This window comes from Glycine max, chromosome 13 (assembly GCF_000004515.6).
Source record: "Glycine max cultivar Williams 82 chromosome 13, Glycine_max_v4.0, whole genome shotgun sequence".
NCBI classification, from domain to species: Eukaryota; Viridiplantae; Streptophyta; class Magnoliopsida; order Fabales; family Fabaceae; genus Glycine; species Glycine max.
Genome location: NC_038249.2, coordinates 38,800,758 through 38,825,496, shown reverse-complemented (window position 1 = coordinate 38,825,496; position 24,739 = coordinate 38,800,758). Strand labels below are relative to the sequence as shown.

General features: G+C 34.4%; 2 protein-coding genes across 2 annotated transcripts; one reads left to right on the top strand and one right to left on the bottom strand.

The window, feature by feature from the left end:
* Positions 1 to 1,172: 1,172 nt before the first annotated feature.
* Positions 1,173 to 16,790, bottom strand: LOC100778546 (phospholipid-transporting ATPase 2). Its single transcript, XM_041008436.1, has 26 exons — positions 16,611 to 16,790; positions 15,273 to 15,496; positions 14,579 to 14,792; positions 12,980 to 13,096; positions 12,728 to 12,820; positions 12,434 to 12,608; positions 12,170 to 12,336; positions 11,520 to 11,624; positions 11,169 to 11,266; positions 10,924 to 11,066; positions 9,934 to 10,030; positions 9,686 to 9,795; positions 9,437 to 9,601; positions 8,126 to 8,280; positions 7,968 to 8,048; positions 7,688 to 7,808; positions 6,919 to 7,025; positions 6,485 to 6,616; positions 6,042 to 6,195; positions 4,074 to 4,191; positions 3,600 to 3,773; positions 3,475 to 3,526; positions 3,108 to 3,235; positions 2,642 to 2,792; positions 1,826 to 2,210; positions 1,173 to 1,602 (listed from the first exon to the last, which is right to left on the bottom strand). Exons 2-25 carry the CDS (start codon positions 15,395 to 15,397, stop codon positions 1,872 to 1,874), a joined length of 3,321 nt encoding a protein of 1,106 aa, XP_040864370.1. The 5' UTR covers positions 15,398 to 15,496; positions 16,611 to 16,790; the 3' UTR covers positions 1,173 to 1,602; positions 1,826 to 1,871.
* A 2,859-nt stretch (positions 16,791 to 19,649) lies between these two features.
* Positions 19,650 to 24,739, top strand: LOC100800830 (nicotianamine aminotransferase 1). Its single transcript, XM_003541853.5, has 7 exons — positions 19,650 to 20,013; positions 20,713 to 21,055; positions 21,148 to 21,366; positions 21,695 to 21,754; positions 23,817 to 23,972; positions 24,083 to 24,176; positions 24,281 to 24,739. The coding sequence occupies exons 1-7, from the start codon at positions 19,691 to 19,693 to the stop codon at positions 24,397 to 24,399; spliced, it is 1,314 nt and encodes a 437-aa protein (XP_003541901.1). The 5' UTR covers positions 19,650 to 19,690; the 3' UTR covers positions 24,400 to 24,739.

The following is a 24,739-nucleotide window of genomic DNA, read 5'->3' as shown; positions in this document are numbered from 1 at the left end:
ATGACACATAACAAATGACACACCAATTCCAGTTCATCGTTTTAAGTATAGACCATTTCGTGTTTAATTCAAATATAAAATTGTAAAAGATAAAGAATTTAAGATAATATATTGCAAAGTATTTTTATGTTTGTTATTATCAATGCCTGTATTTAAAGAAGGTGGTCTGGGATTTACTTTTTGACGCCAGAAAACTCTACATATGATTGATCAACCATGGTGGTCCCGGCGTTGGAAAAATGGTAGAGATACTTTAAAAACCCTTTAGTACTTGAGTTAATTCATAGTAAAACAAGATGCAGACAAAAAAGTTAAAAGTAAAAGGCTTGTGCTACTGAAGTGAGACCCCCTAAAATAGAGATGCGATGAGTCGACAGAAGCCAGTAACTTAGGTCAGTAGAGGGCCTACAACGCAACTAATGCAAGTCAATTTCATGAGTTTAATTTAGAGATCCAAAGTGCATAATGCAATTAATGCAAGTACGCGTTGTCAACTCACTATCCGTCCTTAAATTATAAGCGTTGTTAACTCGCAATTCCTCCTTAAAAGAAGGACACTAATTCGTAGCATTTGTTGATAGCGTTTTAGGATGCAATCATGCAGACTTATCCGAAAGATAACTCGACAACTAGGACAGTGGGGAATGACCCATTGTTGTGTTTGGAATAAATGGCGGGATTTGCTGGTTTGTGAGTTTGAGTTAGGTGGTGATGCATAAACTCACTCGAAATGGTGACCAATAAGAAAATAACCCATGCTAAAACGACCTATTATAGGCTTTGAAGTCAAATTAACTGCCTTTGCCTTTAGTCGTCAATTCGATTTTTGTTTATAGGAGAAATTTAGCGGGCAATTGTGGGATAAGTTGCCATCTCCTTGTGAATTTATTCAACCGTGAATGAGTAGATATAACTGTGGCACCTTGTGAACGGGGGGTGCTTTAGGTGATGGGGCAATTTTATGCAGATCTATAACTGCATGCAAAATGCCTGCACTGTTACTGACAGATTCTCCATTCTCGCCACGACATGCAGTTTGATTTATTTGAATAACACGTCAAATCTTATTCATCCTTAAAACTAAAATATCAGTCAATTTAATTTTTAATCTTATAAAAAAATTAGCCCCTACCTTCCGTAAAATTTAGTTCCCCAAAATTAACACCTTTCAATTTAATTTAACATTAAAAAATTTAATTAATTAAATTTAACAATCATTGTCAATTTAATCCATAATTTCAAGGACTAAAAATCTAAAACAACTCATAATTGTAATTTCAGAGAACAATTTCAGAATTACTTACTCCTTATTATCATCGCTACCTTGCCATGCAATTTGCAGCAGAGATCTGACCACGGTTGGTGGGGGACATATACCTTACGTATTAAGTTCTCCCCTTGTTCAGCTTTAAAATGGTCACCAAATTTGTATGCTTCTGCCATCTGCAAATTAGTATGTTGACATCTCTGCACGAATTATCGTTTTCCAGATGCTTCCATGGAAGAAAACTGACAAAGAATTTGGCTTTCTTTCACCTGCCCAGTTTCTTCTTGAATGGCCATAAGATGTATTATTCTTCAATAAATGCAATATAACCCTAACTGGAGAACATTATAAGGTGAAGGTGTTGCAAAGGGGAAAAAATCAAATGTCTCAACCAGAAGTTGGAAAACAAAAATAATATCAAGTTAATCAAATAATATAAAATCGTGAAAATTCATTTTCTTTTGGCTTTATATAACCAGTTATCTTATGGCACTTTATATAACATTAGTATACACGGAACTACATTGTACTGTTAGTTTTGATAAAAAAAAAGGATATACAACTAAGATGCTGCATCTGGAGCTCTTCCAATTGCTCCTTAATCTCAGTTGTCCTTGCAATTTCGAGTGTAGCTAGACAGTGATAATCTTGATTGTGACTGGAAAAAATCAAATGGTGTTCCTGCTCCAAAAGATCTTCTGGTGGCATTTGGAGAATCTGATAACAGAGGTTCATACACAGGATTTCTGGTTTTGGGTTGTGTTATTGACAGGGTAGAAACATCTTTCTCTACAGATCTCAGCTGAGGCTCAATGGTGCCAAGAGACAAAATAGGCCCACCCAGACGTTCAGCTTGTTGAAGTGCATTGATTTTGCTCGGTCTATATGTATATCGGAAGTACTTGATGGCTAGAATTGGACCCATCCCCGCCGCAACCATGAGCTGTATGGAATAATGGTTTCCATCAAAGAATACTCAACGCATTTTTAGCAAAAAGAAAATGTATGTTGATTTATTTCAGAGGAGGTAAAGAAACATTTAAATTTTATCAGGAAAAAAAAGGAACACAATGTATATGGATTGAGTACAAGGATTTGAGACAAGATTCTAGTAGATTGTGTCAACCTCATGATCTAACATGGGAAAGGAAAATAAGGAAATAACAGGGTTGTGTTTGATTTGTTTATATTTTAGTTGTTTTACTGGAAATTACAAAATAATTTTTTTTAATGTTGTTCCCAATTTTAAAGAATTTACAAAAATAAAAAACAAAAAAATCTTGGATGCATCCCTGGACCCTGATGAAAGTAGAAAGTGAGAGGAAATTGATAGTGAAGAACTCCATCAAGTGCAAGAGTTAAAAAGCTACTCACAAAAATTGCTATCCAATATGACGGTTGTCGACACAACCGAAACATAATTGTATACATCCCCGATGAAGGAAGCGCACTGAAGATCCAGTTGATGACATAAAAGGCAGCCAAATTACCCCATATAGCCATATATTGCAATATAGTAAAGGAACTGCATAAAAAATGATCAGGTAATCAAACCAGAGAAACTTCCCCAGCAGGTTGAAGCAAATGCTTTCAAACTAAAATGACTCTTTTCCTAATTTCCATGTCAACCAAATAACAATTGCAACCAAGAAAAAAACAGAAATCCCCCACACCCTCCCCCACCCACCCACCCCCCCCCCCCCCCCCCCCCCAAAATAAAAAAAGAAAACTCTTTTTTATTAAAAACGGAAACAGTATGAACCAGGTAGTTCTTTAAATTCATAACTAACTAAAAGTAAAAGTAACAGTTGCATCAATAGCTACTAATATTAGAGCTTACTTGGTCTCCATTGTTACTACAAAAGCCTGTATCCATATACACCCGGAAAGTGCAACCATTGAAACCTCCTCCATTTCACTTTTATCATAAGCGTAGGCATGTATGCTTATCACAAATACAACTATTGCCTGCAAATTACAATCAATACCAATGAGAAATTAACAGGCAAATATAAAAAGTTCATGGAATGGAACAAAATAATTGATTTACACCATATAACTTAAAGATGCCTTTTTTTTCAGGAGGAACACGTCAGTCATTATTCATGATGATGAGCTTCCTATGAACTCATCATCTGAGTAATTTATAAATAATTGGTTAATATCAATATAAATATGCCAAAACTACACTCACAAACAACACTTACATGGAAGAGAGATCGCCCAAACCATCCAGCAAATGTACTAGGATTTAGAAGCCTGTTCCAATATTTGTAATTAGATGACTTTATGGCATTTAAACAGCAAGGCTAATAGCAGCATAATTACAAACCTTCCTGCTTGGCAATAAAATAAAATTTGAGGATGCTGCATCACAGTTTTCTCACTAAGATCTTTGTCAAGCACACTGACTAGAACAGGAACACTAGTATAGAAAACATTATAAGCCATCAAGCTAACAGAATTGAAGAGGCTAGTTCCAGAGACACCTGAAATAAATGAAAAACTGAAAAGGCAACCATCAGTACCTTAAAATTTTTAGAATAGATCTATATAAAGAAATTGGAATGCCTATCTAGCATTAGAACATTCATAATCAGTAACAATAAACACAGAAGAATAAAGAGAAAGGAAAAGCAACAGACATTGTTTTCCTTCTTTTTTTCTTTTCTGGGCTACGTGTGGGTGTTTGTGTAATTTATGGTAAACAGCTACCCAAGCCTTTCCGGCAGGGGCACCTAATTTAAAAATAATTTACTGCGTATCAGGTAAAGAAAAATGAAAGCCATTGTTCAATGAAACTCACAGGATTTGGATGAAGCATATCAGTAGGGACTTATAGAATGAATATTGAGAAAGAAATGCTGTACGGTTGTAAGAGTAGCGGCCATGGACCAGAATTAATCTCTTCAGGAATCTAAACTCTGAAAATTAACAGAACAACCATAACATCAGAAACATGAAATTTTGCAGTCATAAGCAACTAATGAAACAATGAGAGACACCAATCTGCCTTGTATAATTCCAACCACTGAAAAAGATTTAACTTCCAGAAGAGTGGTTAAACAAATTATGGTTAAGAAATAACAAGCAAAAGTTAATTATAAAGGTTTAGATACAGACCAGCATCAGAAATTGAACTATATGTGAGAAATATCTGACAAATTCAAATGGGAGAAACAGAATGTACTTAGACAACCGTGTAAAAGAACTAGCATACACATCATGATTGCAACTGCAAAGAGCATAAAAAGGCTTATAAATGCAGTCCTAACAGCGCTTCCAATTTATTTCTTTTCATTTTTCAGGGTTCCCCAAAAAATAATAGAGAAGCTAGTCAACATTCAATGTAGATTCCTATGGGGCGGTGGTTCGGAGCAAAAGAAAATTGCGCGGGTCAATTGGGAAACCGTATGTCTCCCAAAAGACAAAGGAGGTTTAGGCATAAAAGACCAGCGGATGTTCAACACAGCATTACTAGGAAAGTGGAGATGGGAAATATTTCAACACAATGGAGAGCTGTGGACCAGAATATTACTCTCTGAGTATGGTGGGTGGAGAAATTTAGATGGCCATAGAAGAAGCAGTTACCATTCACACTGGTGGAAGGATCTTCAGCTGCTTAATCAACAACAACAGACAATAGCACTCAAAAGGCAAATAGAATGGAGGGTGGGCTGCGGAGACAAGATCAAATTCTGGGAAGACACATGGAAAGTTGACGATAGACCATTAATGGTAAAATATGCCAGTCTGTACCAAATTTCCAATCAACAACAGCAAACAATCAGCCTTATGGGGAGTCACAATGATGAAGGATGGGAATGGAACTTTAGTTGGAGGAGAAACCTATTTGACAATGAAGCTACAATGGCTGCAGAATTCATGGGTTTGAAAGGCTGATCCGAGTGGAAACTGCAGTGCTAACAATACAGCAGCAAGGAGCAGATTCATGGGTTTGGAAGGCTGATCCGAGTGGAAATTATTCGACAAAATCAGCATATGACATACTGCTGGAGGCAAAAAGGGGGGAGACAGATGACGGGCCTTTTGTGGAACTGTGGAAACTTAGGATACCACCTAAAGCAGCGACGTTTGCATGGAGACTCATTAGAGACAGGTTACCAACAAAGGCTAACCTGAGAAGGAGACAAGTGGAATTAACAGACTCGAGGTGCCCACTGTGCAATAATATGGAGGAGAATGCAGCACACCTTTTCTTCAACTGCAGCAAAACAATCCCCCTCTGGTGGGAATCATTATCCTGGGTGAAAACAAAGGCTGCTTTCCCACATAACCCGAAGGAACACTTTCGGCAGCACACCATTGGGAACGCTGGTGGTACCAAGGCTACAAGATGGAAGTGCTGGTGGGTAGCCCTCACATGGACCATATGGCATCACAGAAATAAGACAGTATTTGAGAATCAGACCTTCATCACAAGTAAGTGCTGGATGATGCACTTCTCCTACTATGGTCATGGCTGAGGGCCATGGAGAAAGATTTTACACTGCACTACAATCAGTGGTCCTCTCAGCTGAGAGAAACCTTTGGGTAAATAGGACAGGAGGGTAGTTGCTAGGATTCTCTGTAGTAGACGCATGTCTGGTGTAATCCTAGGATTGGGCTTTGCTGGTCCTTAATATGAACCTTAGGAAAGTATTAGGGTCCAGCTGTGTATCCCTTCAACATATGTATTTTCAGTACCCCTGGTACTCTGCATATAATATAATTATCTATTTTTGCTGAGCAAAAAAAAAATGAAAAGGCTTACTTCCAATACTATAATCAGCTGCTCTTGCTGCCTGCAATCCTTCCCTGCCGCTGATGCCCACACCAATATCAGCTTGTTGTATCATCCTTACATCATTCCCACCATCACCAATAGCCAATGTTCTATAATCACATGATTTTAAGATCTGTACAAGCTGCAACAAGTAAAGGTATACAAGACAAATCAGTGCTATTATTTTCTGATAAATTAGAGAAGAAATAATACAAACAGCAGTAATATGTTCCAGTTAGGGAAAAACATAAGATGTTGGTCTTATTGGCCCCTTCTTCTTGCAATAAGTTAATTAAAAGGAACTAAGTTAGCACAAGCCTAGTATAAAAAAAGGATGACAACTAAAAATGAAAGGAATGTAAAGCATAGCTTCATAAAACAACAGAAGGCAAACATGTTACCGTATGCAGATAAAATGGTAAAAAAAATACCTGTGCTTTTTGTGATGGTGTCACACGACAACATATAGCAGTCCTTGACAAAACTGCCAGCTCAGTGAAAGCTTTACGATAGTGGGTAAGTGCAATCTCAAGTGCCCAGCCATCAACAACAAAAGCCACATCCTGTTTGAGAGAAGAATGATCAGATAAACTCCAAAACCTTTCAAATCATCTTGATCTGAATACGTGTTTGCTAAAAAAATGTCCTAGTCAAAACACCCAATGTATCTGTACAAGAGGCCTATCACTAGATTTTGTTTTATTTTAGATATGAAAAGAAATTTACTAAAGAGAAAGGGTAAAAAGGTACAAGAGCAAATAATAAGATATCCTCCAAAATATAACCACGAAATACAAAATCCAGAATGCTCAAGAAAAACAGAATCAGTGAATTCTAAATTGATACAGAAATTTATAAGCAGTACCTTGGGTTCTGAGGTAGTTATCCGCATAGTACGGAGCACTCTCTCTAAACTCCTACAAACCTCCTCCTCTGTTTTGCCATCAATTAATAGAAGCTGTCCCTTTGGTTCTATTAGTTTTGGAAGGAGGGAATTGTAAGGATAAAAGCTCTCCAGTTATTACCATAACAAATTAATAACCTTCCAATGAAGGATGCATAACACTAATCAAACAATAAAATTTAAAGCAAGTTGTGAACAAGCACATACCCAAGCTATTCGAAAACAGGATTATATGCACAACATTTAGTTAGGTTAAAGTTCAAAAAGTAGTCTTCTTTATGCTGGCAGCCCAAGCTGTGAACCAGATGCTGCGCATTTTAAAGCATCCTGAATGGACTTCTAGAAAAAATGTTTTATAATATTTAATGCAGCATAAACCACCATGGTCATACCCTAGAATAGATTCTTCAAAATTTCAATATCTCACTGGAATTTTTTACTGACATTTGAAACCAAAAAATAAGAAAAGCCTCAAAATCTTGTATTTGTCCATTTTTAACATTAAAATCATCCCTTCAAAAAATAACACAGATAAGAATTACCAACACGAAGTAGAAAGTGCATATCCTATGGGTCAAAATAGACAGGGTAAACAAATGAAAGAAACTCATCAGTCAAGGCAAACTTCCATCTTTGTAGGGGGCAGCCCTACCCAAATGAGATTCTCCATGACATACATACATACATACAAGAAAACTACAATATGCTACATGTCTCAAATCTGAATCACCTGGTGAAATAAAATTACATGACAGAGCAATTTGTATTGCAGTATTCTGCTTGTCTCCAGTTAGCATCCAAAAATTTATTCCAGCTTTTCTTAGTGTTTTGATCGTTTCAGGCACTCCATCCTAAGAGGTACCAAAAAAATGATAATGATCATCATATAAAATCACAAGTGAAATTCTTTCTTTAATTTTTCCTTTCTATCTAATGTACACAGCGATTCAGTAAAATTGCAGGGATATCTATATGTTACATTGCTATCAGCAAGTACAGCTAATATTCACCTGTAAACGATCCTCTATTGCTGTTACACCAAGAATTTCCAAGTCATGTTCTACTCTTTGACAGACCTCAGCCACTCTCCACTGTCAAACATAAATAAACTGAGAAAGAGAGTTTTTGAGTTAAAGTACATAAAATTGACAATAAGAGTGCCCTTTACCTCCCTATCAACCAAAGTGCTACTGGCCTCTTTAAACATCAAAGACCATTCTCGATATTCATCTCTCTTTAACTCACGCCAAGCCAAACATAATGTACGTAATCCCAAGTGAGCATATTGCTCCACAGCTTCAATGAAATGTCGGGTCTGCTTCCCTGCAGTAAGCAATGGTGTCAAACATACAACTAAAAAACTGTTCAACAAATGCATGCATCAGAGCATTTAAAGTCTGGGTTCAGTTAGGTTTTGGCCCTTTTACCAGACAAACTATCCTAATCACTTTGGAGAAAACCAACTTCATGAAAGCAATGTTTTATGATAAAACCCAATATCATAATCCAACCTAAATAATAATTGGTTAGCATTATGTGCATGTGTTTATTAGAATGAGATCAATAAATCTTAACCACATAACTATATATGAATGGTCAAGATTAAAATTGAATAAAATCAATTTTAACCATCCATGATCCATGTATGTGTAAGATTTTTCGTTCTCATTATAACATGTGAGGACACTTCCCACTTGATAACAAAGCCTTATCCCACTAGGTGAGGTCAGCTTCATAGATCATGCAACATCATTCGACTCAATTAAAGACCAAAGTTTCAGCAATGTTATTTATCATGAGATTGATGCCTGTTTCCTATGGTTCTTGGATAGATTACAATTGAGAAACCACTTAAGGTCTACACCAGGAGGGCAAAGGCCTAAGTGCCTAAAGGCTAGCACCACTTTATGGGAATTACTATTGGGGGAGGCAGGAGTTAGTTATAGAAAGAGAAAAGGAGATCGTATCTAATACAGGAGAGGGGGGGGAATAAGTGGGGACTATGTTTTGAGAGTACAGTTGACGAGAACCAAGAGGCATGTCTTTGGCTCGGGGGCTTGTAAATCATATGATCAATTTTGGTTAGATCAAATTTGAAAGGTTAGTTCCAATCCATGCAAATAGGTCTGAGTAAAAGAAAGGAATAGTTAAAAAAAAGGGAAAAAAACTAAAAGAATGGACAACATTTTAGCACCAAAATTTTCAAGGATTATAACAAGAAAATTGTTGTAGCAATAGTGCATGACTAATTAATTAATCTTGATATAACACTTCCTACTCATCTGAAATCACTATACTCTACTCTGACTCTGAGTCACTAGCAGGCCATATTCATACGAAGAAAAGAGAGTACAAGGAATCAGGAAGATAAGGTACAAGCGGTCAAGAAATGAAAAACATGAATTGAAAGAAAATCCCCATGTAAATATTTTTTTAATATCCTAAAATACAAATAAACAGGAAACATAAATAATCTTACCAGCATGGGCATATGGAAGAATAGCCTCATCTGCTCCTTTCGACAAGAGAAGGATCTTTCCATTTTGGCAATCTTTTAACACTACTGACATTCTTTTCCTATCAGAGGTGAACTCTAAGGTTTCCAGGACTTCATACTGAAGTATTGAAGTGTTGAACTTGACTTCTGAAATATTAAAGAAAAATATTATATGAATTCAAGTAACCAATTAGTAAATTATGCTTTCAAAAGTAACAGCAAGCACAGTACCAAGAATATTTCCACTCTTATTAAAGTAAACCATATGCAATCGAGCAGCAGCATGAACAAGGGCATCCTCATCCTGAGACTGCGCCTTATACAAGATATCTCCAGTTTTGCTAAGTATGGCAGTACAAGAAAACAATTACAAATTAATTACTGTTACTATTAAGGGCTTACTAAAAATATACCAAGAAATATGTTAGTCTTAACAGTTGTCATATCCAGTGTCCTAGCAAGGATAAAGGCAGAATCACCTTTGTGTAGGTATGACAGTATTACATATTGCCATAACTGTAAGAAATCGTACAACATCAGAAGAACCACTGGAAACAGCATTAAGAAGCTCTACATCTGCACATCACAAGATGTAGTTATTCAGGTGGTGAAACTTGCAATCAATTACAATTACAAAAGAAAATATATCTTCACAAAACAGTCAGTGAGATTAAACAAAAAAGTCAATTGAGTGTATGCATAAACAATACAAGGGAGAAAATAAGGAATGGAAGTGAATTCCCTCGTGTTCATAAATAAATATGAATCATTTCAAGTTCTTCATGTACTAATGCAGACAATCTTCAAATTTTACACTTTCTCCCATACATTCACATTATGTACCAGAGGTATCTTCCAATGAAAAGAAATGGCTGTTCCATCTTTTCATGTCGAATGTTATTAATGCCTATTAGTTGAGAAACTAAGTCTTCTATTTCAAAAAAAAAGTACATGTCTTAAAAAAGAAAATTAAGATTTCTTAAACTAAGTGAATCAGGGAAACCATTGGAGTTCTGAATACCTTGAGTATGAAAGTAGGTTGCCTTGATTAAAGACTTTGAGAAAAACCATCAAACACAATTTTGTTATGCTAGAACGAAATAAGTGTCAACTGCCTTTTCAATTTATTTAGTATGTAACTGTACCCTTCAGTATTGTTGTTGAAGGAAGCAAAATACATAATCCTTTTTTTTTGGCATATCACAACATCATAATTGCCACTAATACAACATCTTTTCTCAGATTATCAAGTTCACAAGATCAATGGTGTTGGTCACGCCTAAGATACAATACACACTCAACACAAGAAGCCAACTTATTCAAGAAATTTTAAATATATCAACTCAGAAATTTGATATCTGGATGCAAGGTTGTAAATTCCAGCACACTGTCCAGTTAAGGGAAAAGTTTTAGTACGACTATTACATGTTAACAAGGCAACAAGAAAGAATTCCCCCAACCAACCAGACCTTTCAATGCATCTCCATTCTCATTTCCATAGAAATTGCCACTAATACAACATCTTCTAAATATCATCTTATTCTCTGTGAGGGTGCCTGTTTTGTCGGTCAAAATGTACTCAACTTGTCCCAGGTCCTCACTTATCGCGGTACTGTCAAATATAACAAACATCATTAATAATAATAAATAAAAAAGTGTGCCGATGTACAAGATCCTCAAAGTAGTTATTAATCAGGATCCTTCAGTCACTCACTTTGTTGCATGGGATGGAATACTAGTCTCTAGGTCAATCATTTGATGGTCCCAGTCAATAAATTTTGCATACAAGCTCTTCACCAAATCCAGAGAAACCTGACAGAGATGGAACAGTTGGCTGTAATGCTGTATCAACTTTAGAAATGGTCACCCACAAAATATTTACATATGATTATCAGTCCAAAATCATAAACTTCTACTGATATTTTCATTTAGTTCTTATGTTCATGAATGCTCTCTCAAAGGACTAAAACTCTGCTTTCTATGCTATGACTGTTATCTAAATGACAAGCATGTTGTATCAATAATCATTAATGTATATAATGCCAAACCTTTAATGCCAGCTCACCTTAATTGAAATGGGTATCATGATGGAACAAAGAAGCTCAAATCGCAAAGGAATGACCAACAGTTCATACCAGGGACCTTCATGAGGGTAAAGAACATACCATAGCTGTGAAAAACAAACAAAAATGAGGATCTACCTACATGCATCTTGAAGATCACATCACAAAACATGGAAACTTCAATAGAATGATAAAAGATAAGGCATCAAAACAAGGCAAAAGTCTAAAAGAAGATTGAGAAAAAAAATCTTTAATGATATAATAGCAAGATGACACGAGAAATTACAACACTAGTGGTCATTCTAAGAAAAGAAAAAAAACAGCATGCCTGAGCATCCATTGAAATAGGGACTAAAAGATCAGGAGGATTATCTCCTAAAATAAAATAAAGGCCTACTTATTAAGAGTACAATTTACACTCCACCACATGAAACCCAAAGGAAGCAACAAGCCAAGTCGGCCTGCTCTTGGCAGAAACAAAATCAAAATTGCAAGGGGTGCATGCTCCTTCCATGGAAGCACAAGTAAATGAAAGGACAATATAGCAAAACAAAAATAATAATGACGAGTAAACATATCCTGATAGGTATAAAATAAAATTTTATACAATTATCAGTGCATATGAATCTTATGTTCAGAAACTATCACATACCTTCTTAGCTTCTGTATCCTTCCAAACATTACCCGCTATCCCAAGAACCAGAACAACAACAATTTGGAATATAAATATAGCACCAGTCAACTTGTCAATCATGGCATCCATAGCAGTGAGCTTTGGTTCTGGTATACCTCTACACATGCCCATTTTGGTTTCATTGCCTGAAGAAATACAACACATTCCAGATACAAAATTTAAGTGTTGCTGAAAAAGTATACACAGTTCCAAGAATTAAATACATCATATGCATGGACTTGCCTGTATACACAGCCACTCCACATGCCCATTCAGTGTTTCTCAAGTAACATGACTGAAGAATGGTGTTTTTAATGGTTAAAGGGCATATATCATTATCAATAAATGGGGGAAACAGCCGCATGTTTGCATCAAATCTCCTGATGTCTTTATCTGGATAGGGACACTCAATAACACCCTAGAGACACACACATACACACAGAGAGAATAGAGAAATTAAGTAGTTGACCTATATAATTAACTCTTGATAAACTTCTAAAATTCTACCAAGCATAGTTACTTTAGATAAGATCTTGCCTTAATTTTGTGCAATAGATCAACATCGATTCCCACGCAAGCAGAAGGTATGACTCGTGTCTTTAGATCAGTTTCCCCATCCAGCGCAGCTGTCTGAATAACATGTCATATCATAAGGTCCTTAAAATGTATATAATGAAATGTCTGCCCCAAATGAGAGAAAAAGAGAAGAATAGTGGAATGACATTCCAATTTCCCTGCAATGCTGCAGAGAGAGAAGACCAGTTTTAGCATGTTTCACGACATAATTACCTCTATATAGCAAACTCCTTGAGGATCAGAGGTGCCAATCAAAACAAGGTCACAAGGCACTTCATCATTTTCACGTAGCCATACTATATTACCTACATGAATATCCTGGGCTTGTATCTGCAATATCACCAAGGCAATCACCCCCACCCAGAAAAAATCATTAGATTTACAGATATAGAAGAGCACACCATATAATTTTAAATGATAAAGCTTGTGTGACTATTCCTACCTACAACACATAATACAGACCAAGTTGTATGTGAGATAAGAAGTAGAAGCTTGAAGTCTATTCAGCTTTGGAAAAAAAGCGCTTTTATGATATAGCCTTTTGTAAAGATTTTATTTTCAGAAGCTACTATATTAGCTTCTAAGCTAAAACAACTTTTATGGTTTTTCCTTTTTTCCAACTTATCTAATTATCATAATTTTTTAGAAATAATTTTTAATTGATAAAGCACTTTTTTTTTATCTAAATAGGCTTTAAACAAAGAGACCCTAAATGGCACACACAGGTTTTTGGCCATATGTCTAATTAGAATCACCATTCCATATAAATTGATCCTTCAAGCAGGTGGTCTAAGGAGTATTCCTCTTATAGATAAACATGACCATTGGTTCTTACAGGTAAATAAATTCGTTGCGGGCAAATGTGCTCAAACATCAGGATTGGCAACAAGTACATACATTGACTAAAAGATGCATGCTAGAGATCAAATCATCTGTAGTTGGGTGAGGGATGCAGTCAATCATTGTTGCTTATGGCCCCATTAATTAGAATGAAGAAACAGTGGTAAGCATCCCATATCTATGTTAGACCACTAACCTTTTTATAGTCCATGTATTTCTTAAACAATAAAAGTGATGAAAATCAGAATTAATATCCTGACTCTATTAATAATTGCGGTTTATAGGAACATAATCTTTGATTTAGAGGAAACAAAAAATCCTCTATTTATGTGTAATTAATGTAATCAACCTATATAAACACACATCCACTGTGTACTGTGATACACGGACTTCACTCAACTATCCCTCTGTTTTCTCCTATTTTAACAAAAAGTTAAGTTTTATTGTGCAGTATATGTATAGAACATTAAAAGGTTAATATGCAATTAATCATTACAGGAAAGGACGGACCAACCAAATATGCACTAGTCTTTGACCTTTTTGAATAAAAATGGGGATGGAAAAACAAAAACAAAACAGGAACAGGGAGAACATAAAGTTTGAGAAAATATATACAAGTATGCATAATTAAACTGGTAGCAGACACAAAAGTATACCTATAAACAATATCCTGATGTTTCAAAATTTCAAAAACCCCAAACAGATATCTCATATCTTATGTATATGATTTTGATTGAAGTTAAAACCATCAACTCAAATGAAAGAGTAACAATATCTTGAAAAGATAAACAGATTATACTCATGTGTAAACGATAAATGTCAAAATGATGTATAGTTATTGAAATGATGATCAACGGCGGGAAACTGTAAGTTAAAATCTTTCCTTACATTTTTTACTGTTTGGTTATTCTGTTCTCAACTCCTAAAAAACACAATATAAATATATTAAAGAAAATTAAATATGCTTCATACATGTTTCTTGATGCCCTTCTTGACAACCCAGACTTCCTTCTCATTTGCTTTATTGTCTGAAAGATATCTATTGTAATCATCCCATGCCTCTTTTGATGCAGAGACAGCAAAAATAAAGATAAGAGGACCCCATGTACTGACAGGATTTACCGGAGTAATGAGAGGCCATAACTGCAGGCAAGCTATCAGCAAAAAGTACTGATTCATGAACCGGCTGAAAAAAGGGGTAAAATCAGATGGATTAACGAAATTTATGTTTAATTAGAAAATGAACATGAAAGTTTAACCCGCAGGAAAAACTCATTCTGTTTAATAGAAATATAGGTGCCTTGGTCATTCATAACACTTAAGGAAGCTTGAAGAATAAAAGAATATAGGATGAGTTACACGAATGCCAAATTATAACTGTTTGGATCCTCCACATTAATTGCATGATCCTCTAATCCTCTGAACTCTCCCTTTCTAGTGCTTTATATGATGCAAGTTTAAAAACTATGAAATCACACAAAAGATTCAACAAAATAAAATTCTCCTCCTTGAAGCCAAAACTTTGTTATTCAATATCAAAGATATAGGAGGAGATCACACTGTACAACCCTGAGGGTGTGCAAATTGCACATGCATGTCCATCAAATATCATGACACCCATAAAAAAAAATAATGAGCAAATGAGCAGCATCAGTAGAAAGATTACCTGAACTGTTCCCATAAATTTTTTGGAAGAAAGTTTAATACAGTATATTTTCTGTTTGATATACGATTATCACAGTAAATATCGTGAGATGATTCATCATCATCAATGTAAACATAACGCTTCATTGTTGAATTCTGAGTATCTGTTGTGTATGGATTATCTTCTACAACTTCATTGCAATGCTCAAATAGAATGATTCTGAAGAAACCTGAAATGCTCACATCCTGCAAGTAAGAGAGAAAAAAAAATCAGATTTGCACATAAAACTTGTTATCATGAAAAATAGAACCAAGAAAGGATATCACCAAACAAAGATAACAAGATCAATTTAAAAAAAAAAACATTTTACATAATTCTCAAAAATAAATTGAGCATCTCAATATGCAGGCCACATCAGCATATTAAAATCTTAAATATCATGCTATTGTTGACCTATCTAAATGCAAAAAATACTATCATAATAAATATTCAGCATGCAAATCAAGATGTGCTGAGTATATACCTTTACCTTAAGCTAATTATTATACCCAAGCACAACTGAATGACAAAATTAATTGAAAGCAACTGGGAAATTTAACATGCAAAAGTTACTGAACAATCTTATAATCAACTAAAGATCAGGGAAATGCCTCACAGTGAATGAACAAAGACAGCACCAAAGTATACTAATCCACTGCATGCTATTTCATATCATATAAAGTACATTTAATCCTTTTTTCCCGGAGGAAACACATCACTCAAAGGACCATCACATTGACAACTTGCTGCCAAGGAAGCACATGCTAATTTGCACCATTACTATAGCAAAATAAAAATTGAGTTCGATTCTTTTTCAAGGTGCCAACTGTTGTCCGCTGAGGAAGAAATTCCTACAAGACGGACAAATTATGCTAGCAGAAACTCAAAAAAAAAAAATCACAAATTCAAAACCGAAACTAACCCCGGGGATCAGCTAGACTAACTCTCAGGAAGATCGTAAAACGCCAATTTTTAACTCGGTCCACAAGAATAATTACTATAGTAAAACGATATCAAGCTTTTCGGTGCTCATTTCAACTAATTTCCTAATAGCAAAACTCAAACTTCCTAATACAAACAAAATCAAATCAACAATTAACTAGTTTTACCCGTCCTAAACATATATCAATGAAATTCAAAGGAAGTACCATTCAGCTATGAATCTACGAATAGTAAATCGATATAAAAGCTTCTCGGTGCTCGTATCAACTAATTCCTAATCGGAAAACTCAAAGTTTCTTATACGAATGAAAATGAAATCAACAGTGAAGTTGTTTTTCTCATCCTAAACAAATAACAATGAAAAATTGAAGGAAGTACCAATCAGCTATGAATCCACGAAAATCGAATGCGATCGAAATCGGATTTCGAAATCGCAGCGCCGAAACTATGCGTTCGCTAACGGTACAGAGAAAGTAGAGGTCTGTGATGATCATAGACCAAACCTGCGAATGGCCTCTTTTTCCCTTTCTGTTCTGCACGGATACGAAACTGTATACGCGTGGTTCGTATAAAAATACATATGGTCGATTTCAAAGTTTTCTAATGGGCTGTGTTACAGTTAAATTTGCTTTGGGCTTTGGGTATGGTTTGGATTGGAGTGGTGGAGCAATGGTCCTCCTCCTATTCATACTTTCTTAATTTCTTTTCACACTCCTCATTTGTTAGTTATTTTATGAGTAAACGGTCACATTAGTTCTTGAATTTGGAAGTGATGTCATATTAGTTCTTGAATTGAAGGAAATTAAAAAAAATCCCTTTCAAGAACTTATTTAATTTAAAAAAAAAATCGATAATCACATTAGTTCAAAATTTTCAAAAAAAAAAAAAACATGTGATTAAAATGATAATGTTAATATATATTTATTGACTAAAATATCAATAACTTTATCGATTTATTTGACATCTCAGGAACTTATTTGATATATTTTTTTAACTTACTGTTTTATATTTCTAAGCTTTTCTTCAATTCACACACCCTCCCTTTCACTTTTAGAAACCTTCATCCTTCCAAGTTGCCTCCCACCCCCACTCTCTCTCATTCCTCTTCTTCACACCCCTTCCTCACCCCCACTTTCTCTGAATGAAATGTTTCTCCCTTACTCATTGTTCTTCGCATTGTGAGTTCTTAATTTTGTCTTATTTTTTTCGTGTGCCGTTTATTCAACCAAAAATAGTTTTTGTTGTGTGTACTAGACTTTTAATTATATGTATTACGTATTTAACTTTTATTTATGTAATGTAGATACAATATGACACATACACGAGATACCAAATATATAGCAGAAGTTGTTCCCAAGGAAGAGAGACGGTATAGCTGAGGCACACAACCACTACTTCAGCTCGCAGACATAGAACAGCAACCACGTAATAAGAGGTGGTGCTTATGAACGCTCCAGTTTCCACGCAAGCCTCTTGTCATTCTTCAGGGAATTAAAAATAATTTACAAGATGAAGGGATCAAATTATTTTAAGAGTATTCTTTTATTCTTATTTTTCATTTTCTTCAAATCTAAAATGAGTAATTCATTTTTAACCACTAGATTAAAAAAAAAATGAAAAGGAGAATATATATATATATATATATATATATATATATATATATATATATATATATATATATATCACAGCAATCTATATATGTATTAAGTTTTGTCATATATGAATGAAATTGATCATTTTCCGGCCCCTAAAGTTGAATATTTCTTTTAACTCCTACCCAGAGTAATCGACCTACAAGTGAAGAGTCAATTTATTTCTTTTGTTTTTTTTTTCCTTGGAATTATACCGCCTTTATCTTTATATTAAAGAACTTAGGCTACACCTTTCACATGGTTAAATGTTTTTTTTTTTTTACCAATTCACGTAGGTTAGAAGATGGAAAATGATCGGCAACCTTTATTTAGTTTGTTATGTGAATGAAATTGAATCGACCCTTAATTTAGTTTTAACTTCCTTTGTCACTGTCAAAGAAAAAATAAAAACTTCCTTTCAACCCTTGCCAAAGGCCAACTTTATAAATGAAGTAAGAGCAACTTTTATTTATTTGTTTACTTATTCTGCTTATTCTTACATCACTTTTTTTATTTTTTATTCATATATTTAATTTAGACCGCACTTTCCACGAAGTTTACATGTCAAAAATTTCTTGGGAGTCCTGGCTGTATATGTAGTTTTAATATAGAAAAGAAATTGAATCGATTCCTCTGCAATCTAGCTTCCTTTTTAGCTTATCTCCTAGCTACGTACACCATAGAAATTAATGCAACAAAAGTCTCTTTATTTATTTAATTTTGTCTTTTCAAGGATCACTTTATTTTTCATTATAGAACGTCCTACTGTTAGGCTACAATAACTATAACTACTATACTGCATGTGATTGTATACTAACAAACACTGTGACAAAACCTAGCTAGACGCGCACAGTTTCAAGGATGATAAATGTTTCCTCTTAGAAAAAAAGTATGATAGGTGTTTAATCGAGCAAGGATCTTCCCCTGCCTCTGGTACACAAGTTTGCTCTCTTCAAGATCATTTAAATTAGATTCTCTCTCCAATGACCACTCAAAGACTCGGATCTTGCAGGATTTTGACTGCATGAAAAATTTTCTGGAGAAATTCTTAATTATGTTTAATCTGTTAGATAAAGGCATTGAATAATATTTTTATTCTGCTTAATTTGAACTCATTTCATCATGAAAAAGGCTATTTAATTTTTTTCTAGGGCAAGAAAACAACTTAAAAAGAAGTTTAAATAAACTTTAGAAATATGCACAATCTACAAATTAATTTACCTTAAAAGGACATTTCACTGGAGAGAAGTTTTTAGTTTATTAATTTGGAATCTGGAGATTTTTGGTTTTCTGTTCGGTATCTATTTCAATAAATAACATTTTCAGGAAAAAAAATGTTTTTTCGTGAATTGTTTTTAGTTAAGTTTTCACAAAAATTGTTCTCGTGAAAAGGTAAACATCTAAATTTTCTGAATTATTTTTTTTATTGTGATAAAATATCATGTTATTTTTATTAGACTATTTAATATAATAAATAATTAAAAATATCACATTATTCTTTGAATTCCAAAAAATTTATATAAATATTTTTAAGAATATTTATGATCAACCAAATAAATTTTATTTTGTTGCATAAATCATTCAATCTCATTCTGCTTAGTTTAAGACTAAAGATTAAACAATATTACTTATCATGAGATCTATTTTGACCAAATTTTCAAAGTCCTTCTTGGTCTCCTTTTTTTCTTTTCTTTTTTATCAAATTAAAAATCATATAGAAAATGTACTCCTCTCAATCATGTCTGCTTTCCTAGACTGTTTATATATATATATATATATATATATATGTAACGTGCATAACGTTGAGTTGGTCTCATAATTGGTACCATGCTCTTGGTACTTTCTCCTTATAATTTACTCATCCACTGCGAGGCAATCATTAATATGGAGAACTCAAGCGAAAAATGCAATTTTGAAGGGAACAAAGAGTTGAATGCTTCAACCATTACTGTTGGAGGAATCTATGACATGTTGTTGGACAGCATCAACCATGAAGACACCAGATCCGTTGTTCGTCTTGGTCGTGTAGATCCCACTGATAACCCATTGTTTCGGACTACCACTGTGGCTGTTGATGCTATTACAAGAGCCGTTCATTCCTTTAACTTCAACTGTTACCCTCCCACTGTTGGCTTACCTGAGGCTAAGAGGTTTGTTCAAACTTTCCTTCTACTCAATCATTGTACAATATAATAATAGTAATTACTTTATTAATTTGTGTAATACTAAAAAAAGTAGGATATATATTTTCATCAAAGTCTCAAGCAAATGGTTAAATTGAATTGAGATTGTTTCAGCTTCATAACAGTCTTAAGTTTAATGATTCTAATGCACCTTTGTAATTAAAATACTACTTAAAAAAAGAATTTTATCATGTATAATAATTTGACTTAATTTGAGGATAATTATCTTCAATAAAAAATATTTATGCTCTTAAACCAAACAAAAAAATGAAGATTTTTTCAATTGAATGGGGCATTCAATTCATATGATGCACGTAGAATTTATTAATTGCTAATCTACACTTAGTAGAGAGAGGAGATAGAAAAGATAGAGATATAGATGTGATAGATGATATGATAAAAAAGAAGAAATATAAAAAAAAAAAAAAAGCATCAATTCAGTATTTATAGTGTGCAAGAGTTCATATATTATTACTCATATAACATAACGAGTAACATTCAAATGTTTTCAGCTCAATTTGGAGGATTATACTCCTTTGCTGTTAGATTATAGGTATAACTGTATCTGGTAATCCAACAAATGAGACTAGTAATTAATTTCTTGAACCAAAAATCAATTTAAGATAATGTTTATTTCTTATTAATGTGCTACAATTTTCAAAGCAGGGCTGTTGCAGACCATCTCACCTCTAATCTTCCACACAAGATCATATCACCAGAGAACGTTTTTCTCACCATTGGTGGCACACAAGCCATAGATATAATTTTACCTTCCCTAGCACGTCCTGGTGCCAACATTCTCCTTCCAAAACCAGGGTACCCACATTATGAACTTCGTGCCACTCGTTGTCTTCTTGAAATTCGACACTTTGATCTTTTGCCTGAGAGAGGATGGGAAGTTGACCTTGACTCTTTGGAAGCTTTGGCAGATGAGAACACTGTGGCCATTGTTTTCATCAGTCCTAGTAGTCCATGTGGAAATGTGTTCACGTACGAACATTTGAAAAGGGTATATATAATTATAAGCTCAAACTTGAAAACATATGTATTTGAGTTGAGAAAAAACAAAAGGTTGTGATTTTTTCATGACTCTTATTTTAGGTTGCTGAGATTGCGAGCAAACTTGGAATCTTTGTGATTTCTGATGAAGTTTATGCCCATGTTACTTTTGGAAGCAAACCGTTTGTACCCATGAGGGAGTTTTCGTCAATAGTGCCAGTTATTACCATTGGTTCTTTCTCAAAACGATGGTTTATTCCTGGTTGGAGAATCGGTTGGATAGCCTTATGTGATCCTCAAGGAATTTTTCAAAAAACTGGGGTTTGTTTTTTGTTTTTGTTAAAAAAAAATTGTGCTTAATAAGTAGTATTTATATAAGAAGGGTTTATTTTTATTTGAAAAATTGAGCAAAGATAACTTAAGACATCTAGAAATTATTACATAGGACTATTACACCCTCGGTGAATCTCTATATGATACAGTTAAATTATTCAATATAAAAAAAAAGTTTAAAAAATATTGATGATGTGTTATGTAGAGATTGACAGAGATGTGACAGTCTGAAATTATGTAATAATTCTCAGTAGACATCCTAATATTTTACTAACTATATTATATAAATAATCCATTTGTTTTTTTTCTTTATTAGATTGTGACGAAAATAATCGACAATCTAGAGATCACTTCAGATCCTACAACCATCGTACAGGTAATAAATGACCAATGGATAGTGTCGGTAAAATCACCAAATTGGGTCCCTTTTATAAATTAATTACCAAAATGGGTCTGTTTCATTTTTATTTACTAAGGGGGTCTGTTATTTTACTACAAAGCGCCTACCTGAGAAGCGCGTTCCACCAGAACGCGACACGTGGCTTGACTGGACAGGACGATGTGACAGGGGTGGTCGTGCCTGCCTGTCAGGCGCTACCAGTCGTGCCTACCTGCCAGGCGCTACCAGTAGTGGTAGGGCCCCAGGCGCGACCACTAGTGGTAGCCTGACAGGCACTTCCACTAGTGGTGGGGCCCCTGGCACGTCCATGTCCCCTATAAAACCATCTGACCTCTGTTTCATTTTCACACAAAAATCTTGAAGCTGATTTGGAAACCTTGAAGCTGAGTTGAAACGTGTTAAAGCGCTTTATACCGGTTAGAAATTTTGTTCAAAACTAGTAAATATTTTTTATCTTCAATACATTATAGCATTAATTAATATTTATTTTGTTGATGATAATAATGATTATATTTTGTAGGTGCATAATTTTGTTTATATTTTTTGTGTGATAATTAGTAATTTTTGGTAACTTAATAATTTATTTTTTGGTTATAATTATGTTATATTTGTTTGTTGATGACAATAATTATTTATTGTAGTAGTTTTTATGTCTAGCACATTATTATTATTATTAGTTAAGCTCATAATTATTGATGTTGTTGGTATATTTTTTTAATGGCCAAAATTTATACATAGACATTAAAAATAAATGCCGATTGTTTTGCGTCATGAGTGTGCGAAGTAGGAAATTGTTGTGACAGTAATTTCATTTATTTAGAGTAATTTGTTGTTGTTAATTTATTTTAGGTTAATAATTTATGTTATGTTAATATATTTTTTATATTATTGTTTGTTGACGACATTAATTATTTATTGTAGGTATATTTTTTAAAAATGAATTCAATTATTACACTCGTCTATTTAAATGGTAAGATGTACGAAACTGATGATGGTATCACATTTGAAGGCCCTAAAAAAGCTATTCAAATAGAGCGTGGTATTAGTTTTGAGAGTTTAAAAAAAAGGATACACGACAAGGTAAAATTACAAAAACATGAAAGTATATCTACTATCACTTGTAGATTTTTAGTTGCAGGTAAATATATTGCACTGCAAATTTGTGACGATGAAGATGTTGAAACAATGATTCAAAGTTTTGAACAACAACAAGAAATGCCTGTCATAGAATTATGTGTTGAAGTTGATGTTGCGGGTGCTTCTGCAATTAATTTGACAAATTCATTGTTATTATGCGGAAATAATATGTCTCACAATGAATCGGGTAGTGCAACAGTTGGAACAAATTCAGAAGAAGATTTTGATTAATGCTATAATGTATTGAAGATAAAAAATATTTACTAGTTTTGAACAAAATTTCTAACCGGTATAAAGCGTTTTAACACGTTTCAACTCAGCTTCAAGGTTTCCAAATCAGCTTCAAGATTTTTGTGTGAAAATGAAACGGAGGGCAGATGGTTTTATAGGGAACAAGGACGTGTCAGGGGCCCACCACTAGTGGAAGTGCCTGCCAGGCTACCACTAGTGGTCGTGCCTGGGGCCCTACCACTACTGGTAGCGCCTGGCAGGTAGGCACGACTGGTAGCGCCTGGCAGGTAGGCACGATTGGTAGCGCCTGGCAGGCAGGCACGACCACCCCTGTCACATCGTCCTGTCCAGTCAAGCCACGTGTCGCGTTCTGGTGGAACGCGCTCCTCAGGTAGGCGCTTTGTAGTAAAATAACAGACCCCCTTGGTAAATAAAAATGAAACAGACCTATTTTGATAATTAATTTATAAAAGGGACCCAATTTGGTGATTTTGCCGGATAGTGTCATAAACAACGTACAAGAGTGACATAAAAAAAATATTTTAAGATTACATCATTGATTAATTTCATCAGCAGAATAAGTCAATATGCATATACATTTAAAATTTAACATGTGTTTCTCCTTTAATTTGTATATAGAGTATATTTTTGACAACTAGATAGTTTGCAGGCATCGATACCTGGAATCCTTGAGAAAACTACAGATGATTTCCATTCAAATAATCTTAATATACTGAGGGAGGCTGCAAACATATTCTACGACGGATGTAAGGAGATTCCTTGCTTGACATGCCCTCACAAACCGGAGGGAGCCATGGTTGTAATGGTAAGTGGCTTAAAGAATTTTACGATTTTCATCATGCTATATAAATTCATATAACATGGTATCATCTTTAGAAAAGATTAATTAATGAAAAATTATGGACTATGGAGTAGGTGGAGATTAACTTTTCACAACTTGAGGGCATTGTTGATGATGTGCAATTTTGCACTAAGCTGGCCAAAGAGGAATCTGTAATTCTTTTTCCTGGTAAGAATGTTCTCTAGTCCTTACAATTTCATTAACTCTAATTTGTGAGAAAATTAATGATGGTGTGATGAAAATTTCTCATTGTTGATCAATAATATTTGTAGGTGTTGCTGTTGGACTAAAGAATTGGGTTCGGGTTAGTCTTGCTGTTGACCTTTCTGACCTTAAAGATGGCCTTAGCAGGATAAGAGAATTCAGCCTTCGACATGCAAAGATGTCCTAAGTCTTGTCATATGAAAGGTGTATAAGGGGTGGTGGTGCAGGGGTGTGTTCACTTCTTAGGTGTGTTATGTAACAATAAGATATTTATGTGGCTAAATAATAAATTCACGTCCTGATACAATAATATATTTATTGGGGAGTGCCTTATGGATGCAGGGGAGTTGCCATATGTGGCAGCGATTGTATAATTTGTGCTTTCTTTAGTGTCTTGATCTTGTTGGCTTAGCTTTTTCCTCCTGTAGCATTTCACATGGCTACTTTGGTTTTGCAAGTTATTGGTGTGTGTCTCGATTACTGGTGTCTTGTTCATACCTTATGTTGAATTTAAGCATTTCTTATTA

Coding starts and splice junctions, on each gene's coding strand:
- LOC100778546 (XM_041008436.1), bottom strand. CDS start 15,397: ATGAAGCGTTATGTTTACATTGATGATGATGAATCATCTCACGATATT. Junction 11,625..12,169: donor AGGATACAGAAGCTAAGAAG/GTATGTGATAGT, acceptor TGTTTTTCACAG/CTATGGTATGTTCTTTACCC. Junction 4,192..6,041: donor AGCTGATTATAGTATTGGAA/GTAAGCCTTTTC, acceptor GTTAATTTTCAG/AGTTTAGATTCCTGAAGAGA.
- LOC100800830 (XM_003541853.5), top strand. CDS start 19,691: ATGCTCTTGGTACTTTCTCCTTATAATTTACTCATCCACTGCGAGGCA. Junction 21,755..23,816: donor ATCCTACAACCATCGTACAG/GTAATAAATGAC, acceptor GATAGTTTGCAG/GCATCGATACCTGGAATCCT. Junction 24,177..24,280: donor ATCTGTAATTCTTTTTCCTG/GTAAGAATGTTC, acceptor TAATATTTGTAG/GTGTTGCTGTTGGACTAAAG.